General features: G+C 40.0%; 1 protein-coding gene across 1 annotated transcript in view; it reads right to left on the bottom strand.

Annotated features, from left to right (window-relative positions):
• atad2b (ATPase family AAA domain containing 2B) overlaps window positions 1–23,414 on the bottom strand; it is a 109,638-nt gene that overhangs the window by 83,503 nt on the left and 2,721 nt on the right. The window contains exons 2-19 of the mRNA XM_063002245.1: window positions 15,263–15,420; window positions 15,083–15,114; window positions 14,389–14,536; window positions 13,288–13,384; window positions 13,002–13,140; window positions 11,182–11,328; window positions 10,992–11,067; window positions 10,334–10,435; window positions 10,020–10,131; window positions 9,759–9,874; window positions 8,900–9,074; window positions 8,664–8,752; window positions 8,379–8,538; window positions 5,792–5,882; window positions 5,235–5,546; window positions 4,167–4,311; window positions 3,232–3,418; window positions 1,970–2,155 (exon numbers count right to left, since the gene is read on the bottom strand). Of these exons, the coding sequence (XP_062858315.1) occupies window positions 1,970–2,155; window positions 3,232–3,418; window positions 4,167–4,311; window positions 5,235–5,546; window positions 5,792–5,882; window positions 8,379–8,538; window positions 8,664–8,752; window positions 8,900–9,074; window positions 9,759–9,874; window positions 10,020–10,131; window positions 10,334–10,435; window positions 10,992–11,067; window positions 11,182–11,328; window positions 13,002–13,140; window positions 13,288–13,384; window positions 14,389–14,536; window positions 15,083–15,114; window positions 15,263–15,420 (2,472 nt within the window). The remainder of the gene's footprint in view (window positions 1–1,969; window positions 2,156–3,231; window positions 3,419–4,166; window positions 4,312–5,234; window positions 5,547–5,791; window positions 5,883–8,378; window positions 8,539–8,663; window positions 8,753–8,899; window positions 9,075–9,758; window positions 9,875–10,019; window positions 10,132–10,333; window positions 10,436–10,991; window positions 11,068–11,181; window positions 11,329–13,001; window positions 13,141–13,287; window positions 13,385–14,388; window positions 14,537–15,082; window positions 15,115–15,262; window positions 15,421–23,414) is intronic.

The raw sequence follows: 23,414 nt of genomic DNA, 5'->3' as shown, positions 1-23,414 counted from the left end.
ATAAAAAATAATAAAAATGATAAAATTATAAAGAAAATATTTCCAATGGTTCAACTGATCAATTTATTTGTATTTTGTTTGTTTGTTTGGATTTTAATGCCATGTTTAACACATTTGTGTCATTTAATGGCAACAATAGGTATTATGTATCTGTCTTTATATTTTGGTCCATTTTATATTTTCATCTTTATTGTTATGTCTGTGTGGTAGGTTAGGACTGTTCTTGTGTTGTCTTGTGTAAGAATTTCTTTTACGGTTTCAGGCATGTGCACTTGTTTTCTTTCCTTGGTGTACTTGGGCCATTCCATCAGAATATGTTTTATTGTTACAGGTGTTTGCCAAATTTTCTTCGTATTTTGCAAATAGAAAAACATTTAGAACTAGATGCCTGCTTTAGGACGTGTGTTTAACCGTGTTTCATCAGTTTTCCTGTTAGTGGATCTTTTAAATTATTTGGGAACTGAAGATAACATTTTTCCCCATTTCCTACTTTGAGATTTCACCTTCTCACTTAAATGAAGATTTAAGAGATATGATAGAATGAAAAAGTCGTTACCCTGCATTTTACACAATGTCCCAACAATTTCAGAAATGGGGGTTGTAAGTTGATTTCTAAGTAGATTTTCTATAGCCTCGTCAACACAGACAGAACATCCACACCTGATTTTCTCCAATCAGATATCAGGCTAAATAAACACTTTATTTAAACTAACACATCAGGAGCTTTGATGATAAATCTAAAAGCTGATGTATTACCTTTGTGAACTGCAAAGCTGTAGGAATAAAAAATGGGCCTAAACTCATTTATCTCACTTCTTGACTTTCAGCAGTGAAGAAGGTGAAGTTTGGCTGCATTAGCCTGCGTCTCTTTGCAGCGGTTTCTCGCTTCAATTTGGCACTTTGTTTTTAAAACGCTCTGGCAGGAGACAGTCAGTCATGTAGAGTGATGATGATAAACTGACTCAGCACTAGCTCACAGCATGGAATAAGGCACTCAATCAAAATCATTCAAGGAAAACCAAAACAACAGTGAGAGCAACATTTCACGGTGAAAGTAAATTCTCTCAAAGTTAAACAATTACGTGATCTACATGACAATGAATCCCTTTATGAGCCACAATCAGAGTTGAACACACTACCATCAGTAAAATACGCAGGAGGGTAAGATGAATGTCATGATAACCTTATTTTTAAGTGTTTTTTTATATTGTAGCTATAGAAAACAATGTAAAATAGGCCAAGCAGGTGTAAAAATTATCTTACAAAAAAAAACTTCTGCATAATATCAACAATTCAGTCACTTTTTGCGAGTTGCTTTATTGTTGTATAGAATTACACAATAAAGTACAATAACTATATAGCATCAACAACGACTAATGAAAATGGTTTGATTGTCAAGTCAACTAAAATGATTAATAAATCCTAGATAAATAGAACCCCTACTGATATGCTAATACAGCAGTTTTAAGATTGGGGTTGTGAGTAAGATGCAAATGGATTGCAGGAGATTTTTTACAAAGGTAGCTGAAACTGATTAATGGAATATATTTAAATAATAATTGAGGTATTAGCATGGCATGATATCATTAGCTGAGGCTATTTGATTATTTTGGAGCTCCTCTTACACACATTAAAATATTAGCTACATTAAAAGAAATAACAGATCCTGTTCATCTTTAAATGAGAACATCTCTTCGTTAATATTTACATTAATACACTTGAAAGATGGACAATTAGAAAAATAGTGGGGTGCACACTAAACGTGCTTTCTATTTAATAAAAGGTGCTGCATTGATTACTGATTACTATAACACATGATTAGTCACACACTAAATTCCACCTGTATCATAAAAACATTCATTTTTAGGAAGCACAACAAACTCCTGGCAACTTCTAGCAACGCGGCGACACTGAGAACAGCGATCACACAGAAACTCTTGGTTCTTAGGATAAAATCTGATCTGCTTACCTCATCAGGAAGCAGCTGGTAGGTGCTTTCGGCTGTGGCAAGGATAAGAAGTGGGGTGAAAGATGGAACATCCTGTAGCAGTGTAAAGAAGGTACTCTTCAGCGTTTCTCCGATGGCTTCCCACCAGTCACCGATGTGTGGCATGTATATTACACTGGGCACGCGCCGCTGCGCTTCCCGGAACACCTGAAGCACGCGAACACACACACATTTATTGTCTGCAAACTATAACATGAAAGCCTAACTAAATTCTAGTTGCAGTTTTCTTCCAGTATTAAAGCTTTAATATCCACCGTCAAAGAAGCCCTGACCAGTCAAGAACTCCACAAGACATCTGAAAGAGTCCTGTTGTCCAGGAAATTACCAGCAGGTCGTTCATCGTCTGTACATCTGACATCTTTTTTTGAACGCCTTTATTTGTCATATATACTGTACATATACAAATGTACAGTAGAAGTTGGGGTCAGAGCACAGAGTTAGCCATCGTACAGCGCCCCTGGAGCAGAGAGGGTTAAGGGCCTTGCTCAAGGGCCCAACAGTGGCTGCATGGCAGAGCTGGGATTCAAACTCTCAACCTTTCAGTTCATAGTGCAACCCTACCCGCTAGGCTACCACTGTATTTACAAAATAAAATGTATTTATTTATTTACTGGGATTTTATTCATGACAGGACAAGTGATACGGGTTACACAAGATTTATCAATTCCAGTATTTTATGTCAAACACAATCATGGACTATTTTGAATCTCCACCGTGCCACCCCTTCAACTGGCAAATGATACAAACATGCTTGAGCTCTTGAGTCTGAATCTCTGGGGTGCTAACGACCTAATCAGGTGTATAAAATACAAAACTGGTTATGTCTGATGGAGGGAAAGATAATCTGGGGTTCACTTAATTGCTGCTGCAAATACAGCATCTGTGTCTGGTGGAGGCCCTGACACGATGTGAGAGATCTACATGGCACATGACTTGACTCTTCCTATGCAATAAGTTCTCTGTGAGAATTCTACACTGGCTGGTGTAAAAAAAAAAAGAAACAGCCTGCGACTGCACACGTCAGGAACAGCGTGTGCTGTTCTGTGGCTTCCCTTAGTCAACACGTGGGTGGTGCAAGAAGAATTGAAACAAAGAACTGGAAATTACTAAACAGGGAGGAAAGGTGGGGGTGAGATAGCCATGATCCCCACTAAAATGAAGCAAACTGAGTGAAAGCAATGTGATATCAGAAGGACATGGTTAGCAAAATTTGTCATGCTGACCTGAGCGCAGGACTCCTCTGGGGTCTTGGCACTGACAGAGTAGAGAGTGGGCAGGTCGAGGCGGTGCACTGTGAACTTGTTGAGGTGATGCAGCAGAGCAGGAGCCAGGTGTGTGCTCTGACCTGAACCCTGAGGCCCTGTTAGTAACAGCCGTGGCCTGTATGAGGTTGGCTGCTGATAGGCAGAACTGCAAGGAGCACAAAAAATTATAAAATCATTCTTTTGAGCAATACTTTAACTACCGGTTAAAATAACAACCGGTTACAAATGCATCTCTAACTTCTTGCAGCTGTAGTATACAGGACAAGAAGACTAAACAGCTGTTGCAAAGTCATTACAATACAGTTAACTAGCAAAACAATGGAATAAAGCAGACCTGGGCATTATACTGCCCCTGGGCTACACTCTGCCATTAGGCTCTCCACGATCCATATTCATAAAGTCAATACTAATTAGAATTCAGGTAAAATAAGTGTACATCATGCACTCAATAAAAATAAATTGCTTTTTTAAAAGGACTGCTATTTTTTTACATTTACTCAAGTTTGTAGAATTATGTGTCTGTGCGAGTGTATGCAGATTCACTGTAATGTGTTGGCAAACACAGCTTAGGAGAGCTGTTAAGTCTAGATTTCTTTCACAGAACAAGAAAATACAGCAATTTTACGGTGCAGTAAATAGAAAAAAAACGACAGAGGGCAGTAAAATTTCACTTTTGACAAAATCTGTGCTCAACTTTTTCTATTCTAAAATTGCTACTTACGGTGAACATAATTTTAAGACAGTTTGAAACCTTTAATTTATATTACAGAATTAATTCTATACACCTCCTAGCAAAACACCTTAGGTATATAATTAGAAGGGACATTCACATACTTTTGGCCATATAGAGAACATGTATTCAAATTTAGGTAACCAAGAATAGTGTGACTTACGTGGTAAAATTAAGAAAGGGCTTGTGTACTGTAGAGGAGTGAGATATTTTGGGGGATCCTGGCTGAACGTGGTAGATGGACTGAGCACCGACACCATCTTCACCCTCGCTATACGAGTCTTCCTCAAGCAGATGATTGTCAGAGTCTGTTAAAAACATTAGAGAAAAAACATGTTAAACAAATATGCTGCACTGCTTCAAACAGGGCACAACAGTTTATTACAGTATCCCTATTCAAACCTGGATCAGCTGGCCAAGCTTCTAAATAAACATGACTGCGTATATATGGAGGGATTTGTTTTGTTTATTTATTGGTTTAATGCCATGTCAACACACTGGTTTCACTCATGGTAGGATCATAGTACTGTTCCAGATTTCTCTCATGGTTTGGGGAAAAGCAAGTCCTTGCTGCTCCTGTAGATACATGGGACAGTCTTTAAAGGAAGGAGGAGGGGGTTTGGCCAAGTCAAGTCAAATTTATTTGTATAGCGCTTTTTACAATGGACATTGTCTCAAATCCAGGACCAACAGACCAAAAACCCCTATTGAGCAAGCAGAGGGCAATAAGTGGCAAGGAAAAACTCCCTTAAAATAACAGGAAGAAACCTTGAGAGGAACCAGACTCAGCAGGGACCCCATCCTCCTTGGGTGGCCTAAGTCCTGCAATAGATTGGCACCCCTTCCAGGATACCCTACCTTGTGCCTAGTGTTTCAGGCCTGCCATGATCCTGACCAGGGTAAAGTGGTAGATGAAAATAAAAATGATGTGAAATTTCATTCAAATGTCTCAGACTTTTGCCTTTCACTTCCCACCACTGTGGGTAGTGCTTACAGGGTGGCATTTCAATCCTTTTCCTCTTAATCACCAACAAAAAACAATTCTGTCATGATTTTTAAGAGTGCCCATTGTGATCAAATCCTAAGAAACTAAAAAATAAAAAACATCCTTGAAGCCTGACAATGTGACTTCTACATTCTATGTGCTTGCCTTACTATAAAAATAAAGCCCCAACCAAAAGAGTGAAACGACAATTGAGGAAAGTCTGTGTGTGTGCTGCAGTTTCTTTACCGTGAAGGTGTTCCCTGTGTGGGAGCTCTGCATGGGGGAAGACTCGGAGCAGACAGGTTAACGTGTGAGCCATTGATTTCTCCAGCAGAGGTCGCAGTGTGCTTGACAGAGCCCTGCCTGGAGGAGCCAGAGCTCTCTGAGCCGCGGGAACGATGGTGCGCAGAGCGCGGCCGAAGTCTTGCGGTCCCAGCTCGATGGAGCCCACATCCAGTTTGTAGCGCTGACTGCTGCCGTATATCTGAGGATAGCGCCGCCGCAACGCAGCCAGTGCAGCCTCCGTGCAAAGTGCTTTGACATCAGCACCACAGTATCCTGAAAGCGGTACAAAAAGTGATCCATCACATATCAACTCAAAACAAATTATCACTACCAAGGACCTAGAACTTATCAACCTCAACGTGAACAGCCACGAAAGTTTAATTAATAACATTTTTAAATAGCTGTCTACCACAAACAGCAGAAAAACAAACACAGGACCTAGCATACCACACTGCAGATAAACACTGCAGCCTGGAGCCACAATCTTCATTTCCAAGTCCACTAAATGTCTCTCTTACCAACACATTTTTCTGCCAACTCCTCCACAAAGGGCTCAGAAAGCTTTGGGTTCCAGTCTCTGGTGTGGATTTCTAAAATGTGCTTTCGAGTCTGTAGGTAAGAAAACAAACTTGGGGTTACAATATGAATACATTTTATTCAGGACAACTTTTATACTGAATACGATTAAATGATAAAACAATAAAACATATTGAAAATAAATGTTAATAATCTGGTCAGCAGCTCTGAAATCAAAGTATAACGAGCATGGCTAAAAAAAAAAACAATTTAAAAGGCAGAGGACCAGTGATGGCATAGTTACCTTTAAAAAGTAACTTAGTTACTTAATTGATTACTTGATTTTAAAAGTAACTAAGTTAGATTACAAGTTACTTTATTAGTTACATTCAGCAGCTGCCGTAATGCAACTGGAGCTGCGTAGGCGATTGAAGTGGAATAAGAAACAAGAAAGATGGTGGAAAACGGAGTCCTCTGTTCACAAGTGTAAGTAAGATAAATAAAATAACAATTTTTAAGACAAATAGATAACAAAAAGACAAGAAATATCAAAAATTTTGGTGAGCGGGGTTTGTAATGAGTCTGTAACTATGGTGATATTACGTCATCACGTACCCACGTGTAGTACGTAGTGGTGTTGTTTGCATACTGCACACTTCTGTACTGAAAGTATGTACTTCTTTACCGGCCGAGTAGTGCATACTTCCTCCAATCTAGTACGTACTCTGTAAGTATGCGATTTCGACCGCAGCTCGTGACTTAATTGTCGCATAGGCCAGACGTCACTCCCCGAGTTGCAAAAATAGTAACGCACAGTAACTTGGATAAGTAACTTTAATCTGATTACTGGATTGGAAATAGTAAGTAAGTAAGTAAATTTTATTTATAAAGCACTCTTAAAACAACTTACGTTGACCAAAGTGCTGTACATCGAATAAGCATACATAACACAACATTATATATTAAAAAAAAAAAAAAAAAAAAAAAAAAAAAAAGTAAGAACCAAATAAAAATACAGAGTAAGAGACAAAATAAAACAAATACAAATAGACTAAACAATTAAAATTAACACAGCTCCTCACTGTTCAAATGCCAGCTTATAAAGGTATGTTTTTAGGAGTGATTTAAAAACTGCGGCCGAAGGTGCTTGTCGAATATTAGGAGGTAGAGTGTTCCATAGCCTCGGAGCATAAACTGCAAATGCACGATCACCTTTTAGCTTCAAACGAGCCCTAGGAACAGTCAACAAATTCTGAGTGGCTGATCTTAAAGATCGCTGTGCGGTTGCGGGAGAAAGCATACCACTGAGATAAGCCGGGGCTTGACCATTAAGCGCTTTAAAAACAAATAAAAGCACTTTAAAATGAATCCTGTGCTGAACAGGCAGCCAATGTAGTGAGGCAAGGACTGGTGTAATATGGTTTCTTTTCTTGGTATTAGTCAGTAACCTTGCTGCTGCATTCTGGACTACCTGCAAGCGCCGCAACAGAGACTGACTAATCCCAATATACAGAGAATTACAGTAGTCAATTCTTGCAGAAATGAATGCATGAATAACTTTTTCCAGGTCAGAATAGCAGAGAAAAGGCTTAATCTTCGCAATATTTCTGAGCTGGAAGAAGCTATTCCTTACCACAGAGTTGATTTGTTTATCAAATCGGAGGTCAGAGTCAAAGATAACACCAAGATTTCTCACAGATGTTTTGACACATGTAGACAAGTGACCAAGGTTATTGGAGACACTATTGATGTGATGAGGACCCCCAAAAACGATAACCTCTGACTTGCTTTCATTCAGCTGAAGAAAATTGTCAGCCATCCACCTCTTTATGTCCTCAAGACAACTGCTAAGAGATGTTAACGAGCCATTGTCATTCGGTCTAATGGGAAGATAAAGCTGTATGTCATCAGCATACAGGTGAAAGCTGACATTGTGCTTCCTAATTATTTGACCCAATGGCAGCATATAGAGAGAAAAAAGGAGGGGCCCTAGTATGGACCCTTGTGGAACACCACAAGAGACATCAGCAGAAGAAGAGAAATAGCTGCTAATATTCACTGAAAAGGTTCTATTCTTAAAATAAGATATGAACCAATTCAGGGCCTCTCCCTGTAACCCCACCCACTTTTCCAGGCGACCAACAAGTATGTCATGGTCAACAGTATCAAAAGCAGAACTAAGGTCCAATAAAATGAGGATGGCACAATATCCCTCATCAACAGTAAGTAGCAAGTCATTTGTCACTCAACTGTCAACTCGTTAGATTACTTGTTACTGAAAAATGTGGTCAGATCAGTGCAGAGGACCCTATTATAGATGCTTAATGTGAACTTCTATATTACAGCATCTGTATTAAAGGGCAGAAGGGAAAAATTTATAGCAGGATTACATTCCACATGGGCCTGATTGTGGCAATTTAGCAGTGATAAGGCTTAAACCACCCACCTTCTAAATCACTAGTCCAGTAAATCTTGCCTTGTTTGTGTTTGGATGTTCCCTGATAATATTTGTAGTACGCAGTGATTTGATTATACAACAGGCGTTAGACTCATGCAGTGTCTTGCACACAGAGTGAACAAAATAATCACCTTTTTATCTGGCAGGCTGAACAAAAACTCCCGGTCAAAACGGCCAGGCCTCCTGAGTGCAGGGTCGATAGAGTCAAGTCTGTTTGTAGCACCAATGACCACTATCTCCCCTCGACTGTCCAAACCATCCATTAAAGCCAGCAACGTAGAAACTATAGAGCTAAAAAGAATGTTACAATTATAGTCACATTAAATTTCACTGAGTAGGAGGATCAAAAAAACATGTAAAAAAACATGTAAAAAAAACATGTAAAACTCTAACGTGATTTTGATCAACCAAATTACCTGTGAATCTGATCCTGTCGGCTAGAACGAACAGGTGCAAGGCCATCAATCTCATCAAAAAAGATGATAGAGGGTCTCATGAGGTATGCCTAAAGACAATTGTGGAGAAAAGTAAATAAATATATAAAATGTTTATGTTGAGCAATGTAAGTAAGCATTATGTATAAGCATACATGCACTAATAAAGAATTGAAAGAATCTGTTCCATGTACACCAGTAACACTAAGCAAATGTACCTGGTCGAAGAGAAGGCGAAGCTGTCGCTCGGACTCTCCAACCCATTTGCTAAGGCAGTCGGCTCCCTTGCGCATGAAGAAGGACACCTTTTTGTCCCCCTGACTGCACTCATTAGCCAGCGCTCTCGCCATCAGAGTCTTCCCTGTTCCAGGGGGCCCGTAGAACAGGCAACCCCTACAGGTACAGAGAACAGAATGTTTGTTAAAGGCAAACAGCATGACTACTACATTTCAAAACTGGTGTTTTCACTAAATTTACAGCCAATATAATATAATTAAAAAATACAAGACCACATTTCAAACATTATGTCATAATACTTGGAAAAAAAATCTAAAGTCAAAAGTTTACGTACACTTGTGACATACACTATATCACCGAAAGTATTTGGACACTTGACCATTTAAAAAACCAAATGGTATTAAAATACAATGATTTCTATACGATCCTATTAGCTGTCACAACAGCCACTCTTCTGATAAGGCTTCTCACAAGACTTTGAAGTACATCTGTGGGAATTTGTGCCCATTTAGACAAAAAGCATTTGTATGGCTGGGCACTGATGTTAGTCAAAAAAGGCTCAACTGATGTTATAGCTTTTTCCAAAGCTGTTCTGAATCACAGCCCTCTTAATTCACTAAAGATGGTCTACTGTGTTTGGAGAATGCATGACCAGGCTAGCAGAACTGCTAAGAAAAAAACCAAATGTATGAGCACTGATAATTCACCTGCAATCACTAAAGGGGTATCAAGATGCCATGGCAAAATAAATTGCACCATAAAACCAAACTAATAATTAAAGATGCTGTATGTATAGTATATTGTCAGGAATACTTATACAGTACATTAAAACACACTCACCTTGGAGGCTGAATCTTAAACTTTTCAAACACTTCAGGGTAGAGCAGAGGAAAGACGACCATCTCTTTGAGAGACTTAATATGCTCTGTAAGGCCTCCAACCCGGTCAAATTTCACCTGCATAAAGAGAACCAAAGCAACAAACACACCAAAAAAAATCAGTCTTTCCAATATGTCTATTAATGACAATTATATCATTCATTGGGCACACATCTCATAGTGTATTATGAATTCTATTTCCAAATTTCTCTACAAGACTCACAGAGGTGTCCAGATTCATAGGGTCCACGTCAGCTAGACTAGCACCAACTTTTACTCGATCACGAAGCACACCACTGGCCAGATCCTCTGCTCGCAAGTTCATAGGCAGACATCTGCCACACAAAAACACATCAGAGATATCAGTAAGTTTCAATTTGCCAACAAATTAAAACTAATAACTATTATTATGAATGCTTTGAAAATTGAGTACAGAAAGTTTAACGGATTTTGTATCAGCAAGTATGACAAAACATTAAACAATAAATCCTTGAGTCAGACAAAGCAGAGTCTAATAGATAAGACATTTAAGGTCACCTGTTCCGAGCACGTGTCATGCTTTTGCTTTTCCTCCGTTCAAAACGTTCCTCGTCTGATGAGGACGTTGTATCGCTACTGTGGAGGGCATGCTTCTTTATTCTGGCAGTAAAACAGAACAAAATATGGAACATTTAATCAAATGTCCCTGCAGCAACATACATTTACTTATTTATTTATTTAAGTTTTAACGCCATGTTTAACACTTAGGTGTCATTTAATGGCAGCAACATACATTTAAGATTAGATATTACAGATAATTTTCCACTCAGCCAATTAGGATTTTAACGTCATGTTTTACACACTTTGGTTACATTCATGACAGGACAGGTAGTTACTAGTTACACAAGATTAATCAATTCAAGTTTTAATGTCAAACACAGTCATGGACAATTTTGTATCTCCAATTCACCTCACTTGCACGTCTTCGGAATGTGGGAGGAAACCAGAGCTCCCAGAGGAAACCCACACAGATACAGGGAGAACATGCAAACTCCACTCACGCTCCACCTGGGAATAGAACCCAGGACCTTCTTGCTGTGAGGCGAAAGTGCTACCACTGTGCCGCCACCATGGAAATAACTGACAGGATCCACCATAAGTTTAAGTAGCGAGATAAAGCATTAATAAAGCTTTGATGACTCAGGAGGTCACATACCTTATATGGCTTCTTCTTGCAGGGGACCTGTGCGTGTCAAACAATGTGTTCTTGCTTTGTTTTCTGTTCACTGGCTCTGCAAACAAGTAAAACATCAGTTTGGAACACAAAGAAATGTATTGAGATATGGTTCAAGACTTTTTTTTTTAAAGAATGGACCCTTAAAAACAACGAAGCGGAAAACAAGTACCTATGGGTGGTGCTTCGTAACGCTGCACAGTTTTGCGCTGCCTGAGGTTGTAAGGTCTGTCATTCTCCTCTCCCGCTTCCTCGGCTTCATCTCCTTCGTCATCTTCGTCCTCCCCTTCATCATCCTCGTCCCCTACCTCATGCGATTCTGAAAGATTTTAATCACGTTAAACGCGTCTGCTAAATGCCATAAATGTAAATGTAACTAGCTATCTTGTTAAATTAGTACAGATTTTATTTATTTATTTGTATTTAACATGAATGTGTCATTTTATGGCAATATACAGGGGTTGAACAAAATAACTGAAACACCTGGTTTTAGACCACAATAATTTATTAGTATGGTGTAGGGCCTCCTTTTGCGGCCAATACAGCGTCAGTTCGTCTTGGAAATGACATATACAAGTCCTGCACAGTGGTCAGAGGGATTTTAAGCCATACTTCTTGCAGGATAGTGGCCAGGTCACTACGTGATGCTGGTGGAGTAAAACGTTTCCTGACTCGCTTCTCCAAAACACCCCAAAGTGGCTCAATAATATTTAGATCTGGTGACTGTGCAGGCCATGGGAGATGTTCAACTTCACTTTCATGTTCATCAAACCAATCTTTCACCAGTCTTGCTGTGTGTATTGGTGCATTGTCATCCTGATACACGGCACCGCCATTGGATGCACATGGTCCTCCAGAATGGTTCGGTAGTCCTTGGCAGTGACGCGCCCATCTAGCACAAGTATTGGGCCAAGGGAATGCCATGATATGGCAGCCCAAACCATCACTGATCCACCCCCATGCTTCACTCTGGGCATGCAACAGTCTGGGTGGTACGCTTCTTTGGGGCTTCTCCACACCGTAACTCTCCCGGATGTGGGGAAAACAGTAAAGGTGGACTCATCAGAGAACAATACATGTTTCACATTGTCCACAGCCCAAGATTTGCGCTCCTTGCACCATTGAAACCGACGTTTGGCATTGGCACGAGTGACCAAAGGTTTGGCTATAGCAGCCCGGCCGTGTATATTGACCCTGTGGAGCTCCCGACGGACAGTTCTGGTGGAAACAGGAGAGTCGAGGTGCACATTTAATTCTGCCGTGATTTGGGCAGCCGTGGTTTTATGTTTTTTGGATACAATCCGGGTTAGCACCCGAACATCCCTTTCAGACAGCTTCCTCTTGCGTCCACAGTTAATCCTGTTGGATGTGGTTTGTCCTTCTTGGTGGTATGCTGACATTACCCTGGATACCGTGGCTCTTGATACATCACAAAGACTTGCTGTCTTGGTCACAGATGCGCCAGCAAGACGCAATTTGTCCTCTTTTGAACTCTGGTATGTCACCCATAATGTTGTGTGCATTGCAATATTTTGAGCAAAACTGTGCTCTTACCCTGATAATTGAACCTTCACACACTGCTTTTACTGGTGCAATGTGCAATTAATGAAGATTGGCCACCAGACTGGTCCAATTTAGCCATGAAACCTACCACACTAAAATGACAGGTGTTTCAGTTATTTTGTCCAACCCCTGTAGGTATTATGTTTGTCTGCTTATTTTATCTTGTCTATATAATTTGGGCCTTTTTATATGAATGAGTTAAGATAACAGCACATCATATATTTAGTTTATTTAACATTTCTTTTGTTTACAAGCTTAGTTAATAATGTTTACAGACAACCACGCTATAGGTGTGGGCAACCTGCTTAATGGGCTAGCAAAAGATTTGTACACCCCTGCCCACAGTTTAGATAAATCACAAATCATATTAAAATGGAAATCTGTAAACAGGGAATTAATAAAATAAAGAGGTCTTAGAATCAAGCATACCATCCGTATCTTCATCCTCCTCCCGCTCTTCCTCTGGAGCATCGGACTTGTTGATGCCTTTATGGTGGGCCTGCATTGCGAATGTGTTTCTCCTCATCGATTTCCGCCTCTTGACACGCGAGTACATGTCCATGTTTTCCTGTACAAAGAGAAATAAGAGAGATATAACAATCCGTTTTTAATAAAAATTGTAAACCAGCCAGTAAACAAACACACTGCAGAATTTAAGGTGGACAATAAGAATAGAAAAATCCACTCTATTCTATTTAAGCCAGCCAGCACTCACCAGTTCTGTGTCTGTCCACATTCGAAGTCGCTCAACTTCCCGATTTTGCCGTATGCTGCTGATGTTGTCCATTTCTTGAAGCACTGCCTCTGCCGTACTGTCAACAGGGAAAACAATCATGAGAGAAAACACACAATTTAAACACAGTTTTTATTAGGACACAATTAAACGCTGAACCACTCTGTACATCTGTACATAAAATGGTTTCCACTCCCATTGCAGTGCAGAAAGACCTCCATCATTTCCAGTACCAGCAGGTCCCCAATAGAGTCTAGCCATCTGTTGTTAGGTACCAGCAGAATGCTAACTCAACCATAAAACCAGGCTCAGACTGTAGGCAGATCATTGTCCTTTCCATATCCATGAGCTGTCAGCTCACCAGCTACCCAAGTTTATATTATGTTAACAAAAAGATCATGAAGACATCTTGATTTGTTTATAAAGCAGACAGGATCAAACACCTGATTACACAACAGGTATAATTATACTGTACACGAAGTATGAAATTCGTACATACAAGCAACCAAGATTAAACACAATTAACCTTCACATCAAAAAGAAATACATTTTGCACCCATATGTATGCTTAGTGTCATTTACAATCATGTAAATAAATTGCATTCCAAAACCAAAAATCGTGGTTTTAAGCTCTATACAAACAGCCTTGAAGTTCAATGAGGTACGGTCATTTAAACTTTTACTCTGTGAAAGGTACCAGTGGAAACTATACTACTGTTGGGCTGAGAAAGAGAATATGAAAGACAAAATTGGGAAAACAAGAGACGGTTTGGGCGTGTGCAAAGGTGGGATAGGAGTTCTATCGGGAGAAAGGTGCTAAGGGTGGAGCTGCCAGGCAGGAGGTTGGGGGTGACAGAGGAGGATGTTCAGGAGAGGGCAAGATGGAGACAAATGATCTGCTGTGACTACCCCAAAAGGCAACAGCCAAAAAATATGAGAGCTGGTTAAAGTAACTGTACTATGTATTCTGGATTCACATAAGTCTTGGTTTTATATAAAAAATATTGTTTCAGCTTGTATGTATTAAGTGTGAAAAATATTATATGTAAAATCAGGAAGGTGGCAAATCCCTTTTCCCTTTACCTGTTGACTAGCTGATCAAACAGTAGACTCTGATTAAGGTGCTGGAAGCGGCTCTTTCTGGAGCGACAGCTCCTCTTCAACTCAACATGGCCATTCATGCGAGCATCATCACCATCTGTACTGTCATCTCCCCGCAGAGACCTGCGACCTACAAGCACATCATAAACGTATATTGTTCATTAAGCAGCTTATGCATGACATGATAAAGGTGCACAGAAAAACACATCATGCTGCACATATACCAGTTTAACCTGACCCCAGATTTAAAAATGCAAGCCTCAAAATAGTAAGAAATGCAATTTTTCTTTAGCAGATTTTCCCCCCAAAATTCTTTTTCTGGATTTTTTCCTTTTATCTTCCAATCCAGTCACTTCCAGTTCCCGCTGTAAACTGTAAAATTTGCTCCATGTAAATCTTGAACAGGTGCCTGAACCAGTCCCAGAAATTCTATTTCACAGCCGTGAGAGATCCTGTCCAACCTTGTCTCTCTTCATATACTTGACTTTCCCTTTGGGATTAATAAAGTGATCTATCTATCCATCTATCTACACAGCCAATTGTATCTGTGGGGACACCCACCATGTCAATGGCCCTGCTGAGGTTCAAACACTCTGCAGAAGTGTCCGAAAGTATCAGACCGCTGCACTAACCCAGCACGCCATACAACCTTACAATAAAAAATTTAATATCTTACTGTGTCCATTTTGCAATGACCTAGTGGATAACCTGAAACACAAAACAGAACGCCATACTTAGAACATAAACATACACTTGAATATTTTTATGCAAACACTAGAAGCTGACTTGATACACTATTGAGCTTAAAGACTCCATAATTCTAGACTAAATAGGCTCTTGACTGGAGTAGGCTCACCTGGTGCAGTTTTTGGAAATGTTCCATGTGACTCTCTGCCCTTTGCTCTGGGGACTTGGGGAAGTGTCACTGGAACTAGGTGTTGTATGCCTTCGCGTTCGCTTAGATGGAGGGGACAAATGGGGGCTACCAGAGCTGACATCACTGTTGGGATCCTTCTGAAGACAACAAATGCACAAATAAACATGATGGAATTAATTTGCTATTATTCTTGGTATTGACATCACAACATTAATTAAAGTTAAAAATTTAAGTTACTGATTCCAGTTAAAGGGTTTTGCTTTGGCTTGCTGCATCTGCATGCTACAGTGTTGAAGTACTGCTGCGTCAGATTTGTTAAATATCTGCCGCTTCCCCCACATAATTTTAATAATTACACTCCGCTACTTTTTAAGTGACGGCATTAATCAAACAACGAATCAACTCTTCATCAGTTAGTCTTTACCACTCACAGCAGCAACCTCACTGTCTGCTGTGCCAACATGCTGTCCTGAACTTCACACCTCGGTACTAAATAGTATATTCTCTACTGTATTATTGTACACAATGTAGCACAGACACAGTTTAATTAGCAGCCAGTAAATTCCTTGTGTGTGCTGTGTAAACAATGTCTGGCAAGATCTAAATCAAACGAAAAGCATATATGACTGCTGAACCACTAACACTTATGTAGTTCCAACCCCCATGTTTTAAGCTGTGATATTGCCTTCGTTGTGGACTAAATGTCTCAGATTTTACATAAAGGCAAGTTAAAAAAGATACTTCACAAACATTGCGAGTTGAAATGAATCATTTTGGGTATTTAAGCTTGCTGTATGATTGGGGCTTTGTCAAAGATTTCTGCAATTGTTATGTTTTGTAAAGTTAATTATTAAAATAAACCACTGTTTCTAAAATTGTGCATCTGATAAAACTACAAAAAATGCTGAGTACATTTTTTTTTACCCTAACAAGCCACTTTTGACAGACATCAGCTAAAGGGAACTTGACTTGAGTACAGAACACATATTCCCAAGAGTTTGGATCTGGAATCCGTTTTTAACGTCATGTTAGCACCTATGACTATTCACATGAAATGCATCAGGTTCTCTATAAAAAAAAGTCTATTTCTAGTTAAGGTAACACTTTATTAATCCCTAAAAGGAAATTACAGTGTTCCAGCAGCTTACATACACATAAGTACATCAGTATAAAAAGTTATTAAGTACATACAGTGTATCACAAAAGTGAGTACACCCCTTACATTTCTGCAAATATTTCATTATATCTTTTCATGGGACAACACTATAGACATGAAACTTGGATATAACTTAGAGTAGTCAGTGTACAGCTTGTATATCAGTGTAGATTTACTGTCTTCTGAAAATAACTCAACACACAGTCATTAATGTCTAAATAGCTGGCAACATAAGTGAGTACACCCCACAGTGAACATGTCCAAATTGTGCCCAAATGTGTCGTTGTCCCTCCCTGGTGTCATGTGTCAAGGTCCCAGGTGTAAATGGGGAGCAGGGCTGTTAAATTTGGTGTTTTGGGTACAATTCTCTCATACTGGCCACTGGATATTCAACATGGCACCTCATGGCAAAGAACTCACTGAGGATGTGAGAAATAGAATTGTTGCTCTCCACAAAGATGGCCTGGGCTATAAGAAGATTGCTAACACCCTGAAACTGAGCTACAGCATGGTGGCCAAGGTCATACAGCGGTTTTCCAGGACAGGTTCCACTCGGAACAGGCTTCGCCAGGGTCGACCAAAGAAGTTGAGTCCACGTGTTCGGCGTCATATCCAGAGGTTGGCTTTAAAAAATAGACACATGAGTGCTGCCAGCATTGCTGCAGAGGTTGAAGACGTGGGAGGTCAGCCTGTCAGTGCTCAGACCATACGCCGCACACTGCATCAACTCGGTCTGCATGGTCGTCATCCCAGAAGGAAGCTGACGCACAAGAAAGCCCGCAAACAGTTTGCTGAAGACAAGCAGTCCAAGAACATGGATTACTGGAATGCCCTGTGGTCTGACGAGACCAAGATAAACTTGTTTGGCTCAGATGGTGTCCAGCATGTGTGGCGGCGCCCTAGTGAGAAGTACCAAGACAACTGTATCTTGCCTACAGTCAAGCATGGTGGTGGTAGCATCATGGTCTTGGGCTGCATGAGTGTTGCTGGCACTGGGGAGCTGCAGTTCATTGAGGGAAACATGAATTTCAACATGTACTGTGACATTCTGAAACAGAGCATGATCCCCTCCCTTCGAAAACTGGGCCTCATGGCAGTTTTCCAACAGGATAACGACCCCAAACACAACCTCCAAGATGACAACTGCCTTGCTGAGGAAGCTGAAGGTAAGGGTGATGGACTAAACCCAATTGAGCACCTGTGGCCCATCCTCAAGTGGAAGGTGGAGGAGTTCAAGGTGTCTAACATCCACCAGCTCCGTGATGTCATCATGGAGGAGTGGAAGAGGATTCCAGTAGCAACCTGTGCAGCTCTGGTGAATTCCATGCCCAGGAGGGTTAAGGCAGTGCTGGATAATAATGGTGGTCACACAAAATATTGACACTTTGGGCACAATTTGGACATGTTCACTGTGGGGTGTACTCACTTATGTTGCCAGCCATTTAGACATTAATGGCTGTGTGTTGAGTTATTTTCAGAAGACAGTAAATCTACACTGCTATACAAGTTGTACACTGACTACTCTAAGTTATATCCAAGTTTCATGTCTATAGTGTTGTCCCATGAAAAGATATAATAAAATATTTGCAGAAATGTGAGGGGTGTACTCACTTTTGTGATACACTGTATGTTTACATAAGTATATACATTTTATAGTACATATAGAACCACTCATTGGTTTTGTTTAGCTTGAGGCCAGTCCAATCTCTCTATGAACGAATTAACACCTGCTGAATATAATAATGTTATTACTTTATTAAGTGCAACTTTAAATGTCTCTCATTTAGTCTCCTAAATTTCACTTAGGGTGGTGCACTGTAAAAGAGTATGCTTTATTGGTAGTATGGGGGCCATGTCTCCTCCCTACAAAAACCTGTGGGCGAGTCTTGAATGCCAAAAGCAGCACCGTGTGTATATTATTTGGTCCCACTGACTGTTTTCCAGTAGTGTTGGCTAAATTGTGTACAGTGTATCACAAAAGTGAGTACACCCCTCACATTTCTGCAGATATTTAAGTATATCTTTTCATGGGACAACACTGACAAAATGACACTTTGACACAATGAAAAGTAATCTGTGTGCAGCTTATATAACAGTGTAAATTTATTCTTCCCTCAAAATAACTCAATATACAGCCATTAATGTCTAAACCACCGGCAACAAAAGTGAGTACACCCCTAAGAGACTACACCCCTAAATGTCCAAATTGAGCACTGCTTGTCATTTTCCCTCCAAAATGTCATGTGATTTGTTAGTGTTACTAGGTCTCAGGTGTGCATAGGGAGCAGGTGTGTTCAATTTAGTAGTTTAGCTCTCACACTCTCTCATACTGGTCACTGAAAGTTCCAACATGGCACCTCATGGCAAAGAACTCTCTGAGGATCTTAAAAGACGAATTGTTGCGCTACATGAAGATGGCCAAGGCAACAAGAAGATTGCCAACACCCTGAAACTGAGCTGCAGCACAGTGGCCAAGATCATCCAGCGTTTTAAAAGAGCAGGGTCCACTCAGAACAGACCTCGCGTTGGTCGTCCAAAGAAGCTGAGTGCACGTGCTCAGCGTCACATCCAACTGCTGTCTTTGAAAGATAGGCGCAGGAGTGCTGTCAGCATTGCTGCAGAGATTGAAAAGGTGGGGGGTCAGCCTGTCAGTGCTCAGACCATACGCCGCACACTACATCAAATTGGTCTGCATGGCTGTCACCCCAGAAGGAAGCCTCTTCTGAAGTCTCTACACAAGAAAGCCCGCAAACAGTTTGCTGAAGACATGTCAACAAAGGACATGGATTACTGGAACCATGTCCTATGGTCTGATGAGACCAAGATTAATTTGTTTGGTTCAGATGGTCTCAAGCATGTGTGGCGGCAATCAAGTGAGGAGTACAAAGATAAGTGTGTCATGCCTACAGTCAAGCATGGTGGTGGGAATGCCATGGTCTGGGGCTGCATGAGTGCAGCAGGTGTTGGGGAGTTACATTTCATTGAGGGACACATGAACTCCAATATGTACTGTGAAATACTGAAGCAGAGCATGATCCCCTCCCTCCGGAAACTGGGTCGCAGGGCAGTATTCCAGCATGATAATGACCCCAAACACACCTCTAAGACGACCACTGCTTTATTGAAGAGGCTGAGGGTAAAGGTGATGGACTGGCCAAGCATGTCTCCAGACCTAAACCCAATAGAACATCTTTGGGGCATCCTCAAGCGGAAGGTGGAGGAGCGCAAAGTCTCGAATATCCGCCAGCTCCGTGATGTCGTCATGGAGGAGTGGAAAAGCATTCCAGTGGCAACCTGTGAAGCTCTGGTAAACTCCATGCCCAGGAGAGTTAAGGCAGTTCTGGGAAATAATGGTGGCCACACAAAATATTGACACTTCAGGAACTTTCATCAAGGGGTGTACTCACTTTTGTTGCCGGTGGTTCAGACATTAATGGCTGTATATTGAGTTATTTTGAGGGAAGAATAAATTTACACTGTTATATAAGCTGCACACAGACTACTTTTCATTGTGTCAAAGTGTCATTTTGTCAGTGTTGTCCCATGAAAAGATATACTTAAATATCTGCAGAAATGTGAGGGGTGTACTCACTTTTGTGATACACTGTATTAGGGCTGTCGCGGTGAAAGAATTTCCCCTTGCGATATTCAACCTGTCTTAATATCGCGGTATGCTGTAATATCGCCATTTTTTTTTTTTTTTGAAAATTACTTAATTAATCTGGATTTTAGAGCTATATAAACAAGCTTTATTGTTAGGCTATGATTGGGTATATTATTGCTTTATAATGACAAAGATGAGACAGCTTTAAGACCAATGAAATACGTGTTTAATGTTAAATACAGAACAGTGCAGGGATGCGAGTCTTTTCTCTATTAAAAAAAGGTTTAAATTTAGCTCCTAGGCTAGATATACAGTGTGAAACGAAAAAAAAAAGCGTTTAGGCTAAATATTGTAAATACACATCTAATCAAAATATGGTAAAAAAGAAATATAATAAAGTCTGTAAGAGTTTAAACCTGCGTTATTATGCGCGCTAGAAGAACCAACACGTTCATCTGATGTGGTTTAGAGAGAATCTGAGTGGGGTAGTGATGTTCCCCTCGGTACTAAAACTCTCTCTGATGGTGCTCGTTACACTAATACACGTGTACTGTACCTGCATGCGACTTTACAATGCGACAAACTATCTATTTAGTAGGTATAATTAACATAACAATATATACTACATTTCAAGTTATTATTCGTTTCAATACATTTTTATTCAACGAAAAAATACATTTAAATCATTCCAGCAAGACCAGAAAGAGAATATTTGCAGGCTGCAATGCCATATTAACCGTCATTAAGTGTTTTAGTTCACCAAGGCTGTTTGAATATAGTCTAAATTACAAGTATTTATTGAGTGTGAACTCAATTTGATCATTAATAAACTTGCCTATAATTCCTGTTGCGATTGTTTACATTTTAAAACACAAAGCCTGACACTCAGCAGCAACGCATGAGAACAGGTTGCGGGAAAATGACGCTCCTAGCTCATTTTCATTATGAATTCATTTAACATTTATTACGCCCGAATGTAAGCGTAAAACAAGATGGACCCTGCAACAATATAAACAAAAAAAATAGAAGAAAGAAAGAAAAAACGTGAACACCGCGGTGTTGCGGTTGCTTGGCATGCCCTGCGGTTGGCTGGTCTATACCGCGATATTTCAAAATTGCGGTTAGTGCGACAGCCCTATTGTGTATACATTTTTCTTATACTGTAGATGCTCTGATGTCTGTTTCTGGTATGGGGTATTTCCTAAATCTGGTTTACAGAGTCTTTTCTGCTGCAGCATCAGTACACTCAATTACTCACACATCCTTTTTGCTCTGGTATCCAACAGAAGATTACGTCAAAATCCTGGACCTGCAGCATATGGATCCAATTTAGTATTTTTGTTATCAGGTCTATTTTTAGCAAACCAGAAGCTTGAATCTAAGGCTTTTGAATCTGTCCAGATAAATATTTTCTTCTTGTAAGCAACTTGTGCGAATTGCAAAGCTGACAGCAGAGCACGAGTTGCTGCTGTAAAGATAGAGCTTTGTTCTGAGATCCAGATCTCATGGCATTGATTGCCAACTACCATAGTTGCTACCTGTTTGTGGCACTTTTATCCATCTGTGTAAATGGGGATGTGGAGTGCATATCTAGTGTTTTCACAAATTGCAGTTGGTATGTGATTGGGTGGGTCGCTGCAATATTTGTTGGTTGTGATATACAGGATTATTCTTACTTTCCTGAGTTCCCATGGTGGGATATAACTGGGATGTACTTAGGTTATGATGTTCAAGTATATTTCCAAGTTTTCTAGGTAAGATTCTATTCAGAGAGTAAGTGGTTGAGAATTTCTGGCCTTTGCTTTGTACAATAAGATGTACTGTGAATGGAACATTGCAGGGTATGTTTGGCTTGTTTGCACTAAGCTTGGTAACATACTGTAAAGCCAGTTTTACTTGACTTTTGCTCAGTGAGGGGGCTTGGTCGCTTCCACATGCAAATTTGGGATCTGAATTTTCCTGAAGGCACCTAGGGCAAGTCGTAGTCCTTAGTGGTGCATGATATCTAATACTTTCACGTGAGATTTTCTCACCAAGTTGATGGTGCATCCATAGCCTAGTCAAGATCGGATCAAGAATCTATTTCAAAGTGCTTCCCACATTACTCTTGTTAGCACTTTTATTATGTCTAGGGCTTTGAGACATCTTTCTTTCAGGGATCTAAGACAACTTGTCTTGCATGAGGTCTACAAATTTTGTGTGTTTCACCACTTTCATAAGAGCTCTATACATGGATAGCTCTGGCTCCTTGTGGAGGGTTTGCAGTCAACATATTGGCATGCAGATGTTATTGTTTTAGAAAATTGGAATCCTTGGCTTACTGCCCACACCTAAGCTCTGTTTATATATTGTTGTGGTTTTGTTCTTTCAAAATAAATGCTTATTTTGTCTTGCTCTAGCTAATTCAAAACCAGCTTTAAAGCAGGTACTACCACTTTGCTTGACGAAAAGTACAGAGCTGATGGGTTTTAATGCCTCAGCTTTTCGCTTCAAGCATGCATTTGCTCACTGTGTCCAAATCTTTGTCAAATGTGGACAGGTAACATGGACTTGCCTGCTAATGTTTTGATAATTTAAGAAATTACGTATTTTCATTTGCAACTTCAATGTATAAGTTTCAGCACTTAGTGATTTGAATTTTATAAACACATAGACATATCCCTGTTTTTGCTTTTTACAAAAAGTATTGCTTTATGCCCTAGTATAAAGGTTAAAATTTTATTATGATTAGGTTTCCGCTTGTGGGGTGCTATTGGCCAGTCCGGTGTCTACATACAGACATGATTGGCTACATTTGAGGGAGACAGCCAAGGCTCTCTGATTGTATTGGCATTTTGTCCAGAATGTATTATTGCATGGCATCCGGAGAAGCCAACTCACCGCAACACTGACCAGGCTAAAAAGTTAAACAGTAAAACGTTAAAATGAAATGTTTAGTTAGTGATCTTAATGAACTGTTCGTTACCAACTCTGTCTAAAATCTACAATTCTACAATACTGACATGTTCACAACATTATACTTTTTTGATCAGTAAACCATGTGTGACTTTTTATGTGATGGGATGCCATCATATTGACAGTTATCAGTTAACTGTTAACTAATGACAAGTCATTTATTGGTTAAAAGAAATTGAAAAAATTTGCATCCCTAACGTGCGGATGAGGCTCAGATTTCAGACATTTAATTTCTTTGTGTGCTTGTGTGCGAGAGACATTTCGTTTCCATTCTCAATTCAAATCAACCGTCAGCTGTTAAATTTATTTAAATGGCCTTTAAGTGAACAATGCCTTCTTTAACAATAATGAGTTGATCATTTACTTTGCATAAGGTTAGGAGTTTGGGGATTGATCCCAACCATGGCAAAGAGACC

This window comes from Trichomycterus rosablanca, chromosome 9 (genome assembly GCF_030014385.1).
Source record: "Trichomycterus rosablanca isolate fTriRos1 chromosome 9, fTriRos1.hap1, whole genome shotgun sequence".
Lineage (NCBI taxonomy): Eukaryota > Metazoa > Chordata > Actinopteri > Siluriformes > Trichomycteridae > Trichomycterus > Trichomycterus rosablanca.
Note: the sequence above shows the minus strand (reverse complement) of the source record. Positions and strands in the feature narration are given on the sequence as shown.